Source organism: Quercus robur, chromosome 12, assembly GCF_932294415.1.
Source record: "Quercus robur chromosome 12, dhQueRobu3.1, whole genome shotgun sequence".
Classification (NCBI taxonomy): Eukaryota; Viridiplantae; Streptophyta; class Magnoliopsida; order Fagales; family Fagaceae; genus Quercus; species Quercus robur.
In genome coordinates, this window is record NC_065545.1 from 41584434 (window position 1) to 41597819 (window position 13386).

General features: G+C 34.5%; 1 protein-coding gene across 4 annotated transcripts in view; it reads right to left on the reverse strand.

The window, feature by feature from the left end:
* Positions 1-13386, reverse strand: part of LOC126708009 (ATP-dependent DNA helicase Q-like 2) — a 28425-nt gene continuing 15039 nt past the window's right edge. Inside the window, exons 12-21 of one of the 4 annotated variants that reach the window (XM_050407803.1) lie at positions 9409-9461; positions 9250-9327; positions 9100-9165; positions 7609-7675; positions 7453-7506; positions 4568-4675; positions 3498-3562; positions 1882-1960; positions 969-1186; positions 1-459 (exon numbers count right to left, since the gene is read on the reverse strand). In XM_050407803.1, the coding sequence (XP_050263760.1) occupies positions 196-459; positions 969-1186; positions 1882-1960; positions 3498-3562; positions 4568-4675; positions 7453-7506; positions 7609-7675; positions 9100-9165; positions 9250-9327; positions 9409-9461 (1052 nt within the window). In that variant the 3' untranslated portion in view covers positions 1-195. Of the gene's footprint in view, positions 460-968; positions 1187-1509; positions 1773-1881; positions 1961-3497; positions 3563-4567; positions 4676-7452; positions 7507-7608; positions 7676-9099; positions 9166-9249; positions 9328-9408; positions 9462-13386 lie in introns of those variants that run through there. The other 3 variants (XR_007649169.1, XM_050407805.1, XM_050407806.1) reach the window with 3 other exon arrangements.

Here is a 13386-nt window from a genome sequence, read left to right on the forward strand (position 1 = left end):
TTTAACAACAATCAAGATCACTTCACTGTCTCAAATAAATATTCAAGTTATAAATATACATGAGAGTGTACATAGTCCTACCTCTCCAAAAGGGGTGAAGGAATGAGGCAATGACAAAATCGCCTCTTCAATTTCTAAATTACTTCTGAATTACTGATCCTCTTTCAAGTTTCAATTTATAAATTACTGATCATATCATGCTTCGTCATCACTGCTTTCAATGACAACGAGATCCTTTTTGGTTTTCCTCCGTTTGGTGCCTCTATTTTGACTTCCTTGCCCTCCATTTAACTCATCAGTCTGATCCTTTTTGGTTTTCCGCAGTTTGGTGCCTCTATTTTGACTTCCTTGCCCTTCATTTAACTCATCAGTCTGAACATAATCGCGGTACTTCTCAATTTGTTCAAGAATTCTACTTCCATACTTCTCTGTCTTCAATTTTCCAATGATTTTCTCCAACTGTAAGAAAAATTTGATATGTTATGACTCTGGTTTCAGTAGAAGAAAAGAAATGAACAATTCAGTTCCGAAGCTTGAGAATTCAAAATTGCAACAGGTTCCTATTAATACACATAATTATTTTTTAAAAAGTTTAGATTCACATTCATCCAAAACTTTAGATTCACAAATATTTTCCCCAGACCTTAATTTTCATATTTGTATCACATCACAGTCATCACATTTGTAATAAATTTTCAAAATCAAGGGTGATGATCAAATTTTGAAAGATCTCTGAACAAAAATATTGTGAAAATTGCATTTACATGATATTTCTGATACTACATATTTACATTTCCCACAATGCGTTTGAACCCCCGCCCCCCTTTTCCTGAGTTCAAATGAATATGTTATTGTGGCTTTCATAACCATATTAGATGCACAAGCCACAAGATCAACAAACCAAGACATTATTGAAACAAACTCATTGAAGGATTAGTACTCAAAACCAATTGGACAAGTGAACTTGCCTGTTCCAATGAATTTGGCTTCTGCGCACTTATCATGCTGATTTGTTGAGAAGACAGGACAGAATGAGGGAATATTTTCCCATGGATCGAAGACACTTCTTTCCGAAGCTCATCAAGCTTGAACTCCAAAACAGAGGATGAAAGACTGCGTTTGGCTGACTTCCGACTAGCTGTATTCTTCTCTCCGCTAGAAATTTCAAGTTTCACATTTTTCTTTCCTACATGCATTTAACAAAAAGTAAGCAGTGCACTTAGGCCTATTATAAAAAATTTTCGTAAGCAGTGCACTTAGGCCTATTATAAAAAATTTTCTTTTTTGAAAAATATTACTGGGACAAGTAGATAATGGTGGACTGAAAGAGGAAATAAGTTAAAAATAAACGACAGCAGTAATCCAATTGAGCTCATTCAGGAATGTAAGGAGAAACAGCAATATATATATATATATATATGTTCAAGATGTATCATTTTAAGGGAATACGTCCATAAACAGCTGAGGCAGGGAGCAATCCGATCTAATTATTATATTTTCAAGAGTCTACCTTGCTGTATGTTTCTCACACATTGAAGAATCAATCCAAGAACGGTAAATATAGCAACTCAATCTGAAGATTTATGATTTGAACCATTAGAAAGGCACCTACTGCCATGGAATATCCTATTAGTTCAGGTAAGTCCTGCTGACTTAAAAACATCAAGAGAGAGTGGAAGTACCACATGGAGTACACAATTAAAAAGATACTAACAGGTGAGGTTCATAACAAGAATACCCCGGTTGAACTTATGGCTACCTTCTGCAAATAACTGTTGTAAATATCATGAAAGGGGTTTGAAGTAACAGAATTCATAGACTAATTCCAGAAATTTAACTACTTATGAGCAAGCATTTTCTTTCAAAATGAAGAACCCTTACCATGTAAGACTTGCTTGGCAAATGGCCCTAATGTTACGTAAGCATTTGTGGCATAAGCTGTATGCTGAAATTCTTCTTTCTACATCAAGAATACATTGGTTCCATATAAAATACTGATAAATGCAGAGTTGAAAAAAGAGCAAATTTTCAATTGGTAAACTGAAAGAACAGAGTTTTAAAGGCAGATTTTATCATATTACAGATCTTTTAGATACAGATAATTGGACAACAATTCTGTATTATAGACTGCAAATAGCCCTTTTTTTTTTTTCTTTTTTTTTCTTTTTTAATAAGCGATGTAAATTTTATTCAAATCATAAAAAAGAATCACCCAAGTATACACGACATATACAGCTGGGGATCATAACAATCAAGTACAAAAGTTACAAAAATCCATTAAACCATAGATTGAAAAAATAGAATGGCTTTCTACAATGGATATCCAATTAGACAGCATTACCAAAAATAGCCCAGTTACAAGTTAGCATTCCACACTGGCACACCCCTTTGATTTTTAAAAGACCAAGGTAGGAAGAATCTGGTTAAAAATGCAAAGCGCTCACAAGCTTGTCACAAACACTTGGCTTAAGGCTTGGCTAGACTTGTTTATTATAGAAGTAGCCCAACCTAACCAAGGTTCAATTCAAAAGCTCACAAACCCAGATATCATTCTAACACATTTATTTTTGCATGTGTCTCTGTATTTGTGCTCACATGCATCTGTGTCTTAAGAAAGTAAGCAGGGTCTTTTGTGTGTTACACTCTCCGCTGCGGGTCCATATGTCTGTAAATGATTTTTATTTTTTTATTTTTTCATGACGTGGCTAGCTTTCTGTTTATAGAACAAATTTAGAAGTATGAAATGAACATTAAAATTCCTGATATTTTATGCTCAATAATTAAAACATGCAGAGCTATTAGGGTGACATTTATAGACTTTGACATCTAGCATGATGGAAATTAATTTTATTAATTTCTTTTGCCACATTGGGCAAACTAGTGAATTTGCTATACACCACCCGCAGAGATGCTTTAGTGGTAGGAAGCCCTCCAACTCATCAACTTGTGAGTTAGAGGTTGAGAGTTCAAGCATTGGCACTCCCCATTAATTGTGCGGATGGTCCCATGCCATTCATGAGTAGGGTTCAAGTGGGCCTGGGGCAATGAACTCACCAGTTATCTCCCTTTTTTTACCTTAAAAAAAAAAAAAAAAAAAAAAAAACCCTAATGATTGTGTCAGACAGATGAAAAACATTCTCTACTGACACCCATATTGCAAATGGTTAGTCACTACTGCTTCAAATTCTAATGTAAAATTATTTTCGTTAGAAAAACGTGAAATTCGATTCATGTATTGGAAATCCTATCAGTTGTGCACAATGTGTGCAGAAAGGACTGTAGCATATAATGCCATAATCAACTAGTAGGTCTATTTTGTTCAAACCTTTTTTTTTTTCTCCTCTTTCAGAACATGGTAATTTTGCAAATTTTGTAGCACATTGAATGTAATTAACAAATAAAATTTAAGCAACTTTTTGCACGGCTTTTAGCAGTTCACCAAGAAAAGTTATCAAGATTTTAAAAAAATATATAAGGTCAAGAGAGGAGATTCTTACCAATATACGATCTAATATAAGCTTTATGACAAGTTGTTCTGTTTCCTCTCTCTTCAGTTCAGAACCTAGGGAATTTGTAATACGATAAATTACCATATGATAGACAGAAAGGTATTGGCTTCCAGCAGTGCATTAAAATTAAGAAAGAAAGAAAAAAGATACAATGTAAGGATTAATAAAAATGACATGAATTTCGAAGAACAAAAGGAGGAGAGCTTCATGTATCGGTTATGATTAGTCAAAACAATCCTAAAAGAAATATTAGGAGCATTGACCATTGCTTTATAGGACATCTTTCAAAATATTGTTACTAATACCTAAAACTATAGAAGGAACATAGTGTTAGGCATTAGCAATAAAACCAGTCCATGATGTAGATTGCAGAGAATCTTTTTCGAGCAGCCCATCTAGTTGCTGTGCCCATACCTGCCTGCTACCGCATATTTTTATAGGTATAGTGCAAGAGGAGCCATCCTCATTCCTAAGTGCCTTATAAAGAATAGATCTAGGAATCCTCCACAGTCAACACAGCACATAACGCCCTGTTCTGCAGGGAGTTTTTGAATTTACCAGTTCCCACTACCACTAATTCTAAACCTTACAACATCCCTAATATTCTTGACAATACAGTCCTCTCTAAGAGAATCATACTATTATTTCTTTGGAGCCAAATCTGATAGATGGTAGTAGCAAAAACCACCTCACTGATGGTCTTTAATCCTTTGCCTTTTAGATAATTCAAACCACACTTCATCCCAGCTGGAAATCTGACTCTTGCACAGTCCCATCTTCAAAAGATGCAACCAATAAGTATTTGATCCTTTTTTTTTTCCACTTCACTAAGTAATCAATAAGTATGTTATGGGCAAAGTCTTCGAATAAAAAATTAGCCATGAGCAAATAGCAGCAGTATCGTTAAAAAATCAGCCATGAGCAAATAGCAGCAGTATCGTATACTGGTAATACTAACATATACATAATATCTATGGTTGCCTAGCTCTGCTTATACATGATATCCAGCTTATTCATATTCAACAGAGTGGACAATGAATTAAAGGCATAAAACCAACCTAGTTCCTTGTGCTTTATTTTCATTTTGTCTATCAATTGTAGCATCGTCATTCTCTGATCATTCTCTTGCACATCTTGCAGCAAAGAAACCATAAGTTGTGCAAGACCTGCAAACAATTCTCATATTAATATAGAAACCTATAATCATCAATTGTGAGACATACATATATTTAATAACATAGAAAGGGAAGCGATAAAATTAAAATTTAAAAAACTCAAGAATGGGCGGAACAAGTTGAGCCTTCAAATGCTCAATAGAACTGTCCAGCAAGTTCTTCACAGTATACATCCAGTGGTAACCAACAATAGTTTTTTTTTTTTCTGGATGGAAGAGAAACTATGTCCCAAGTATCATTCTGATGGAATGTTTTTCTCCAGCCTGGAACAGATGACAAAGACTCCTGGATAGACTTAGGGTCCATTTGGTTGGGGTGAAAACAGGGAGGATAGAAAATAGGGGAGAGAAAAGGGTTTTTTGGGTTGTTTGGTTGGGGTGGAAAATTGGAGAGATCTTGGTGGGGCCTAGGTATTTTTCTCTCTGGGCCCACCAAAATCTTATCTCCCCAATTTGGGGTGATTTTAGGAGAGAAACAGAGGAGTAGGGTAAGAGGGAAAACACCAAATCTGCCCCTCCCTCTCCACTGTGTCTGTGTGCTTAACGTTGTTCCTTCTTCTTTTTTCCTCCTATATCTCAAGGAAGCTATTGTTTCAATGTCTTTCAATGTGTTTTTTTTTTTCCTTTTAATCAAATAGTGTCTTTTTTTTTCTTTTTTAATCTACGCTGGGGTTTTTTTTTTAACCAAATAATAAAGAAATATAATATAATATGAATGATGTGTTGATTTTTATAAGATATTATTATATTAAATTTTTTTTGATATTGTACCATTTTTTAAATTTTCGAAGACCAAATCAAAATTTATTAAATTTGAGACCAAAATCGACCCTATAATTTACACAAGAAATAAAAGCACAAAAAGGTGGAGACATGTTACAAACCGGGAAATGGGATGACAAGTACAAGTAAACTTATCTTTATGCAGCATAGTAGGAAGAGCATCACAATCAAAAAGTGGATTCCAAACTAGGGAAAATTCTCAATGGGACTTGGTTGCTAAGGACTATACACTAGAAATAGTTTTTTGGGAATAGTGGTAGGAGGAGAGAATGGAGGCAAGGTACATGTGGAGGAGAATTATCAAAAGAATAATATAAGGTCAACTCACGAAAAGTGACATCAACGCTAAAAAATGATGGCAAAGTTTAAGGGAATAACACTTGTATCCCTTCTAAGTACAAGAATACCTAGGAAAAATACATTAAGAGATCTAGGATCAAGTTTATCACCTCCTGGACCTAAGATGTGAAGAAAGAAAATACACCCAAAAAGCTTAGGAGATAAATGGAACAAGACTTTACCAGGAGACAAGATAACATGAGGGATATAAGCACCAAAGCCAGCAGAAGGCATGCAATTGATAAGATAATAGGCTGTTGGCACTGCATCACTCCAATATGGTTTTGGAACACTAGCATGGAATAAAAGTGCACAGGTATTAATGCAGAAGCATAATCAAAAGTTATTTCAATATTTCATTTTAGATTTTCAGTGGATATTTTCAAATTGTAACGTAGTTATTTGTTTAGTTTGGATTGGTATTTGAGTTAGTTAGGATTAGTTGTTCATCATTATCCTTTATTTAGGATTATCGGATTAGTATTTGAAATTGTTTAGGATTATCGGATTAGTATTTGAATTGTTTAGGAGAATTTATCCTTATCATTGTGATTCCTGGAAGCTGCATATAAAGCTCTGGATGATTTCTTTTGTATACACAGACTATTATTATTATTATTATTATTGATATTATAACAGAGATTGCATAGTATTTGTTTGGTGGTGATTCCAAACACCTTAGGTGTGAAGCCATAGGTTCGGTAGGACTAATCTAGGTGGGAAGCCTAGGTTGTCCTACATCAAGTATTCTCCAAAAAATGTCTCAACTTACACTTTTGCACACCATCTTATTGTATGTGAAAAAAAAAAAAATGAATTATACATTTAAATGCTGTGACCATCAAGAAATTGAGAAAAAAATTGTATCAAATATAAAGATACGAATTGAAGTATCAAACAAAAATTCCAAAATACCTAAAGCCCAAATATGATGGGACACTTTATTTTTTATTTTATATATATATATATATAAGTAAAACTAAATTTCATTAAAGAAAAACAGGCACAGCCCAAGTGCCCAAGACGTATACAAAGACAATATGATGGACTTTTATTGCCTTTTTGGAACCCAAATATCTGATGTACTAAGTGAAAAAAATTATTGACACAACTCACTCTTAGGCACAAAGGACAACCTATGATGCTTCCTCAATTAAAACACTTCACATAGCATGGACGCAACTTGATGACATGAAGGAACTAACAGCTTCAGGATCTAAAGAGAAGGATGACTGAGAAGACAATGATGCTAAAGAGAAGAAATGGATGAAGAAAGGGTACTTGAACAGGAAGAGTTGCATTAATCAAGATAATAAAGTCTGCCACCAATCTAACCATCATCTAACTGTGAGAGATCATAAAAGATGCAATATGAAGGTAAGAATATTGCAACACAAGCTTACTTACAAAAATGAGACTAAATGGAAATTAAGGAAAATATAGGACTGAAGATCATGAAAAAGTTGAAGTAAAATTAATAGTGTCCAAACCAGAAACATTAGTGGCAGAGCCATCTTCCAAAGCAGTGCAAAAAAGACTAGTTAGATGCTCAAGATAAAGAAACCCAACAAAGAAACAATACAGGAATATCTTGAGACATAAAAGAATAGTTAGATGTTATTTTAAACAAAGGTTTATGAAACATACGAGTGACATCCACTTCCTTCACGTCACTTGAGAATGCACAATTGTCACACATCCCTGAGACAATTTTAATTAAGTTTTACATTATTTAAGAATCTGAAAAACCCAGATGACAGAAGAAAAGCAATTATGGTAGAAAAAACTAACTCCAAACAATACCATTGCAATCCTGTAATGGCTCAGCAAAATGCCGGAAAAAGGCACCCCGACGGCACTGTCTTTTAGACTGCAACAAAAATGAAAGCTACTTAAAATATATTTCAGATGTAGTTAACCATGTATCTGGTATAAATTCAGATGCATTAAGGGTGCAAGGCTAGGGATTCCTTTTTAATAATTGTAAGGCTAGGAATATTAATAAACTTTAAAACAGTTAGTAGGACAGCAAAGACAAGAAAAGGCTCAAGGTTCTGGTTTGCCTATCACATATGGATGATAACGGCTTGCTCTTTGTAGGTAGACTTGGCCATATACTTTTCTATAAAAGTAATATAGAAAAAAATAAAATTTTGAAAAAGATCTAATTTTGCTAAAAAGTGTCAATCCAGTTCAATTGCAAGAATAACAAATACGCTTGATCATAAGCGTTTAAACTTCATCCAGCTTCAAAACGTTACTAAACATAGAATCAACAATGAACTAGAAGCAAATCTTAAGCTAAATTAATCATTAACAAAGTAAATTATTGTTCACAATACAATTTTGGTCTTTGAACAATGTACTAGATTCCATTTCTGTTCCTCAATCATTGATTGTGTCAATTCAGTCCTTAATGCATTGAGAACCCTTGTTTTGTCTTGCCATCATTATGTGAACAGTAGTTGTCAACACTGCATAACTTTTTCCCATCTTTCCTTGTGTTGCTAACAGCTAATATGATACGTTAGGCCACTGTAAGGCTCAAAAAAAAATCAGACAAGAGCTGTGCCACATGCACTTGGCTTACTTAGGACTGCTAACTAATGTGGAATCACATGTATGTCACATGGTGCCATCTTTACTGAATAAATGAACCATGTTAAGGCTTAGCATGCCATGTCAATAATAAAATCACAGGTGGGAAAAAAATAACTACCTCATCAACAATTCTCCTTCACAGTCACAGCAAGACACGACAAGGACAACAATGAAATGATTTCAAAACATCACAAACAAATTGACACAGTAAATAGTTCAGCGATGAAAATGAAACCAAACATGAAATTCAAGGACTAAATCATATTTTAACCTAACTCAAATGACACTTCCCACAAAAATGAGATGGAGGGTAAAGTTTTGGGTGCACATCTACCCTACCAGTAAAAGAAAATAGTATCATTAGAAGCAGAAATCATAAAAACGTTCCAACCAATAACTGGTTATAGCTTTTTAGTCAGATTGATCTTTAAATAAACAGTAAAACTTAAGCAAATTTTGAATCATTTGGCTGTGGATTAAAAAAAGCAAGATGTGGTTTTATTTATTTATTTATATAAGTAGAAGATTTATTAGAAAAGGATAAAATAAAGACGTGTAAGTATATATGTGTACAAGCCCTTTTCAAAATAAAGCATGCATTCAATTGAACAAAGTTAACAAAATAAAGGTTAATTTAGTGCTGTTCAGAAACTAAAAACAAGCAAAATCTTTATGACAATAAGAGAACAGTACCTGACAATATCGTGCAATGTCATAGAGATTCTGCAATCCAGAATTCTCATAGAACACCATACAACTCTGTTAAGAGAATTTCAAATTCATAGATTACAGATTAGTTGACCAAAGTATAAAAAAAAACACAGAATGTCAAAGGAAATCTACCTGCCTAGGAACATCACCAGGCCTGAAGTAGAGTAAGCATTCAGAAGGGAGTCCATCTCGTCCAGCTCGGCCACTTTCCTGCAGTAAGAGAGGTTACAGAGAGAATAGAGCATTTCGGAACAAGGTGAACATAGTTGGATAAAGAAAAAAACAAAAAACCTGATAGTATGTCTCCATTGATTTACTCAGGCTGTGATGGATGACAAACCTCACTACAAGCAGCAATGACGAATTAAATACCACAACTACATTACATGTACACTAATGCAAAATTTATATGTGAATCGTAGGGGATTATTGAAATATAAATATGAACAGTAGGTAAAATATAAAGAAAAGGAAGTAAAACATAACTCGCAATGGCACTCCCCTTTTTTTCATGAAACAAGTTGAGCAAAATGCCTAAGCCCTTCATAAGTGGCACCTTGTCCAAGGGCTCATCAATTCGCTCAAGGCCTAATTAGCAGGTTGGTTCTCAACAAATGGAAAGAGCTACTAATTTCATAACACAAGACCTAGTGTAAAGAAAGGGCTCACTCTCCAAATGATCCTACCATAAACTTATGATTGATAGTTATAGGTACATCCCATCTATTACAAGATTTTGGGAACTGATAGTTGGTCTGAGTTTTGTCTCCAACAAAAGGAAGGCCCTGGTCCATCAATAGGATCAGTATCATACATGATTAAAGTTTTTAATCATAGTATCATACATTATTACCAGCATGTCTTCTTTTTCTTGTGTTGGAAAGGGAGGGAGAGAGGGGGAGTGATTGATTAGAATGTAAGTTTTCCATATATATACAAGCACAACAACAACAGCAGCAAAGTCCTAGTCCCAAATTTTTTAATTCATACAAGTAAGATCTTAAAAAAGAGACAACATCAGAGGTTAAAGTAACCTGAGACTGCATCTCTTATGAAAAATCCAGTTCAACGTATATAGGCTTCCTGATAAATAAGCGTCATTCTTTTCCTTTTTCTCCTCAGAAGTGACATGCAAGATAAAATTTACAACCCTGGTCACAGATGGAAAAAGTTGATAATGAATTGACATATGGGCTATACACCCTCCAACCCTAACTCCATTTTCTTCTTATTTTATGTCATAATTTCTTTAAAGATAAAAAAAGTCTCCCTGCATCTCTTATATCACCAAAGCCCTATATACTCCTTCAAGTATGCAACTGAAATTTTTTGATAAGTATACTCTCTTGCCTCTGCAAGATGCATGCATGAAACTGCCTCAGTAATGCACCCACTCTCTCTTTTAAACAAATGGAAGTCCTTCTGGAATGTGACTGAAGCAGCTGATATCTGGGCATGGTGATGAAGGAAAGAAAACTGAGTCATTGTACGCTGTTTACCTCTATGAGGTGAGCGAGGTCCATAAAGCTTTCTTGGGGAGTTATGGTTTTTTATTAAGTCAACTTTCGTAGGCAAAAGGTTGATGAGAAGTCAGAACCATGTTGCAGAAAATTAAGGATAGCAGCTATTTTTCAGGATTAAGGTTGTTAGTTTTTTAAGGTTAGAAATGATTACAGTTGTAGCAGGGATTATCTAGTAGAGAAGCAAGGACTGACAGTGACTTGAAATAAATTCAGCACTGCAGATAATTAAAACTTGTAAGAAGATGAGAAAGATATTAATTTTCTAGACCTCACAACCTACAAACCCTTCAGCATCATTGAAGGATCATGGCTACATCATACAATCTGTCAACAGCTTAAAAGCTTCTGAATTATTATTAAACTAATCTCCTATGAGTGAAAGAGTTGCACAGAAATTACACAACTCATTGTTAGCAATACAAACATGAAAACATAAACTTTTCTGTATAACCAATAGACACCCACATAAAGGCATATTACTAGACTAAAATACATTAAAGGAATAAGATCCTTGGAAAACTGATACAGATAATGTCCAGCAAATCCTGAATATACCAATCTACTCTTAAAAGATTGTACCCAATGCAAAAAAATCCCACTTTTGTGAGGACTGAGAGAGGTGATTGATGGGCAGCCTTACTTCCAATGTTTTTTGAAGAGGCTGATTCTTACCCGAACCCACAATTGGTCACTTTACATAGAAGGCACTTGCCATCACATCACACCAAGGACCGACCTCTTATCTCCTGAATATACAAATCTATTCTTATCTACTGAAATTTAAACCCAGAAATAAGACTTAAAAAACAAAATGAGAAACACATAACAACAGAAAGATAAATCAACAAGACAAAACACTAAATGAGGCATTAAACCTCAAGCATTATCAAATTTGGTGCTTAGTTCTTGAGTTATTTGGTCTGCAAACTCCACAACCTCATGCATTAAACCTCAGCCATCAATGAAGAATTTGAGCAAATTCAAGGTGGAAGAGAAAGTTCCCAAACCGTATCAAGATACCAATCACATTCAAGATATAAACACAGAAACAACACCATCTGTGTCTGTCTGCCTGCCAAACCCAACAAATCAAGCCAACTAAATATAGCTTCTTCTTCTTTTGTTAATAGATAAGGTGTAATTTTACTAATAAAAATAATGTTTTATTAATCACTCCATCTTTGTTTGAGTATTATATACTTATATAAATCCTATATCCTAACTTTTCCTAATTCAAGCCATAGTTGAATTGAACCAAATTCCACACATAAAAACTCAATAAGACTTATTTATTTGTAGAAATAAAACCCAAGGCCTACAAATATGGCACATACCCAAAAATTTCCCTACTCTAGAAAAATCAAACTAAATATAAACTAAATACCATAGACACTTATTCTTGAACTTTTTCATTTGGAATTATGGTTTTAGATTGAGGAAAAGCCAAGATATTACTAATACAAGTTGTCATGATGTACTATGCAGTGGATTTCTGATGTAGGACTCTAATGCAATACATGGAAGATGTTGACATGGCATGGTGATGTGGCACAACGGAGTGACATGGCACAAGGCCAGCAAAGCCTAGGGGATATATTTTACATGTTCCATGTGGTTAAAACTGATGCAGGAATGTGATGGGTTGTTGTTTAGGTTAGATTGAATTTGAGAATGAGAGTTGCTTAGAACAAATTGATAGGTAGTTAGGCACCTCTACAAAGAACACTGAGTTCTCAAGGAAAAGCTCTCAAAGGCTTATTTTCATTCACCAACAAAAGACCTCTTTACAATACTTATACATGAATATTTATAGCCTACAGGTTAATTATAGGCGATGACATCATCTATAACTAACTCACATTTATCACATGCTAGAATACAATTGTAACATATTAATCATATGCTATATTTAATATAGCACATGGCTTCTACTTCTAACAACTTCCTAAAACCTAGCATGCGTGTGTGCCTCTAACTAATTTTCCTTCCAATTTAAAAAAACTACAATAAATTTGGCACATGCGGATTTAGCTACAAAAACCACATGGGGCATGTGAAATACAGCCCTTAGGTTTTGCTAGCCTTGTGCCGCCATGTCACTCCCTTGTGCCATGTCACCATGCCAGGTCAACATCTTCCATGTATTGCATTAGTCCTACATCAATTTCTTGTAAGCCAATACATAACAGTATTACTAGACATAAAGAGGACACCAAAAGGGTTGAGCAAACTTATCCAACATTGTGACGTGTTTTAAATGAGTAAAATCAGGGGGAAAAAATGTTTTAACTTGTGAGACCAGTTGATCAAAAGAGAAGGGAAGTATTCGATCACATAAAGTCAATAAATCATCAGTAAGTGGAACTGAACCCAAACTGAATGTGCTAAAAGGACATATTGAGGCCAAAGTGGCTCCATATGGTAATAAAAACATGATTACAAATGAATAAACTCTAGCCATGCCCGATTGGCCTTACATATAGCCAGATGGAAAAAGAATACTATGGGAATTACGGCTCTGTTGACTAATTTTTGCAATGCAACTAGCGCACCCGCAGTGAATGTGCGAGCGTGAATGTATGTATGTGCAGTTGGAGATATACATGGTAACAAATGGTGGACTATAGATCATTCTCAAACTTCAAGTTGTATTTTTGTGGTATTTTAGTTTCATGAACTAATTAAACTCATCATTAGTAGTGCAATGAGATAATCAGTAGTAGGATTTCCCAGAGAAACAGGTAAT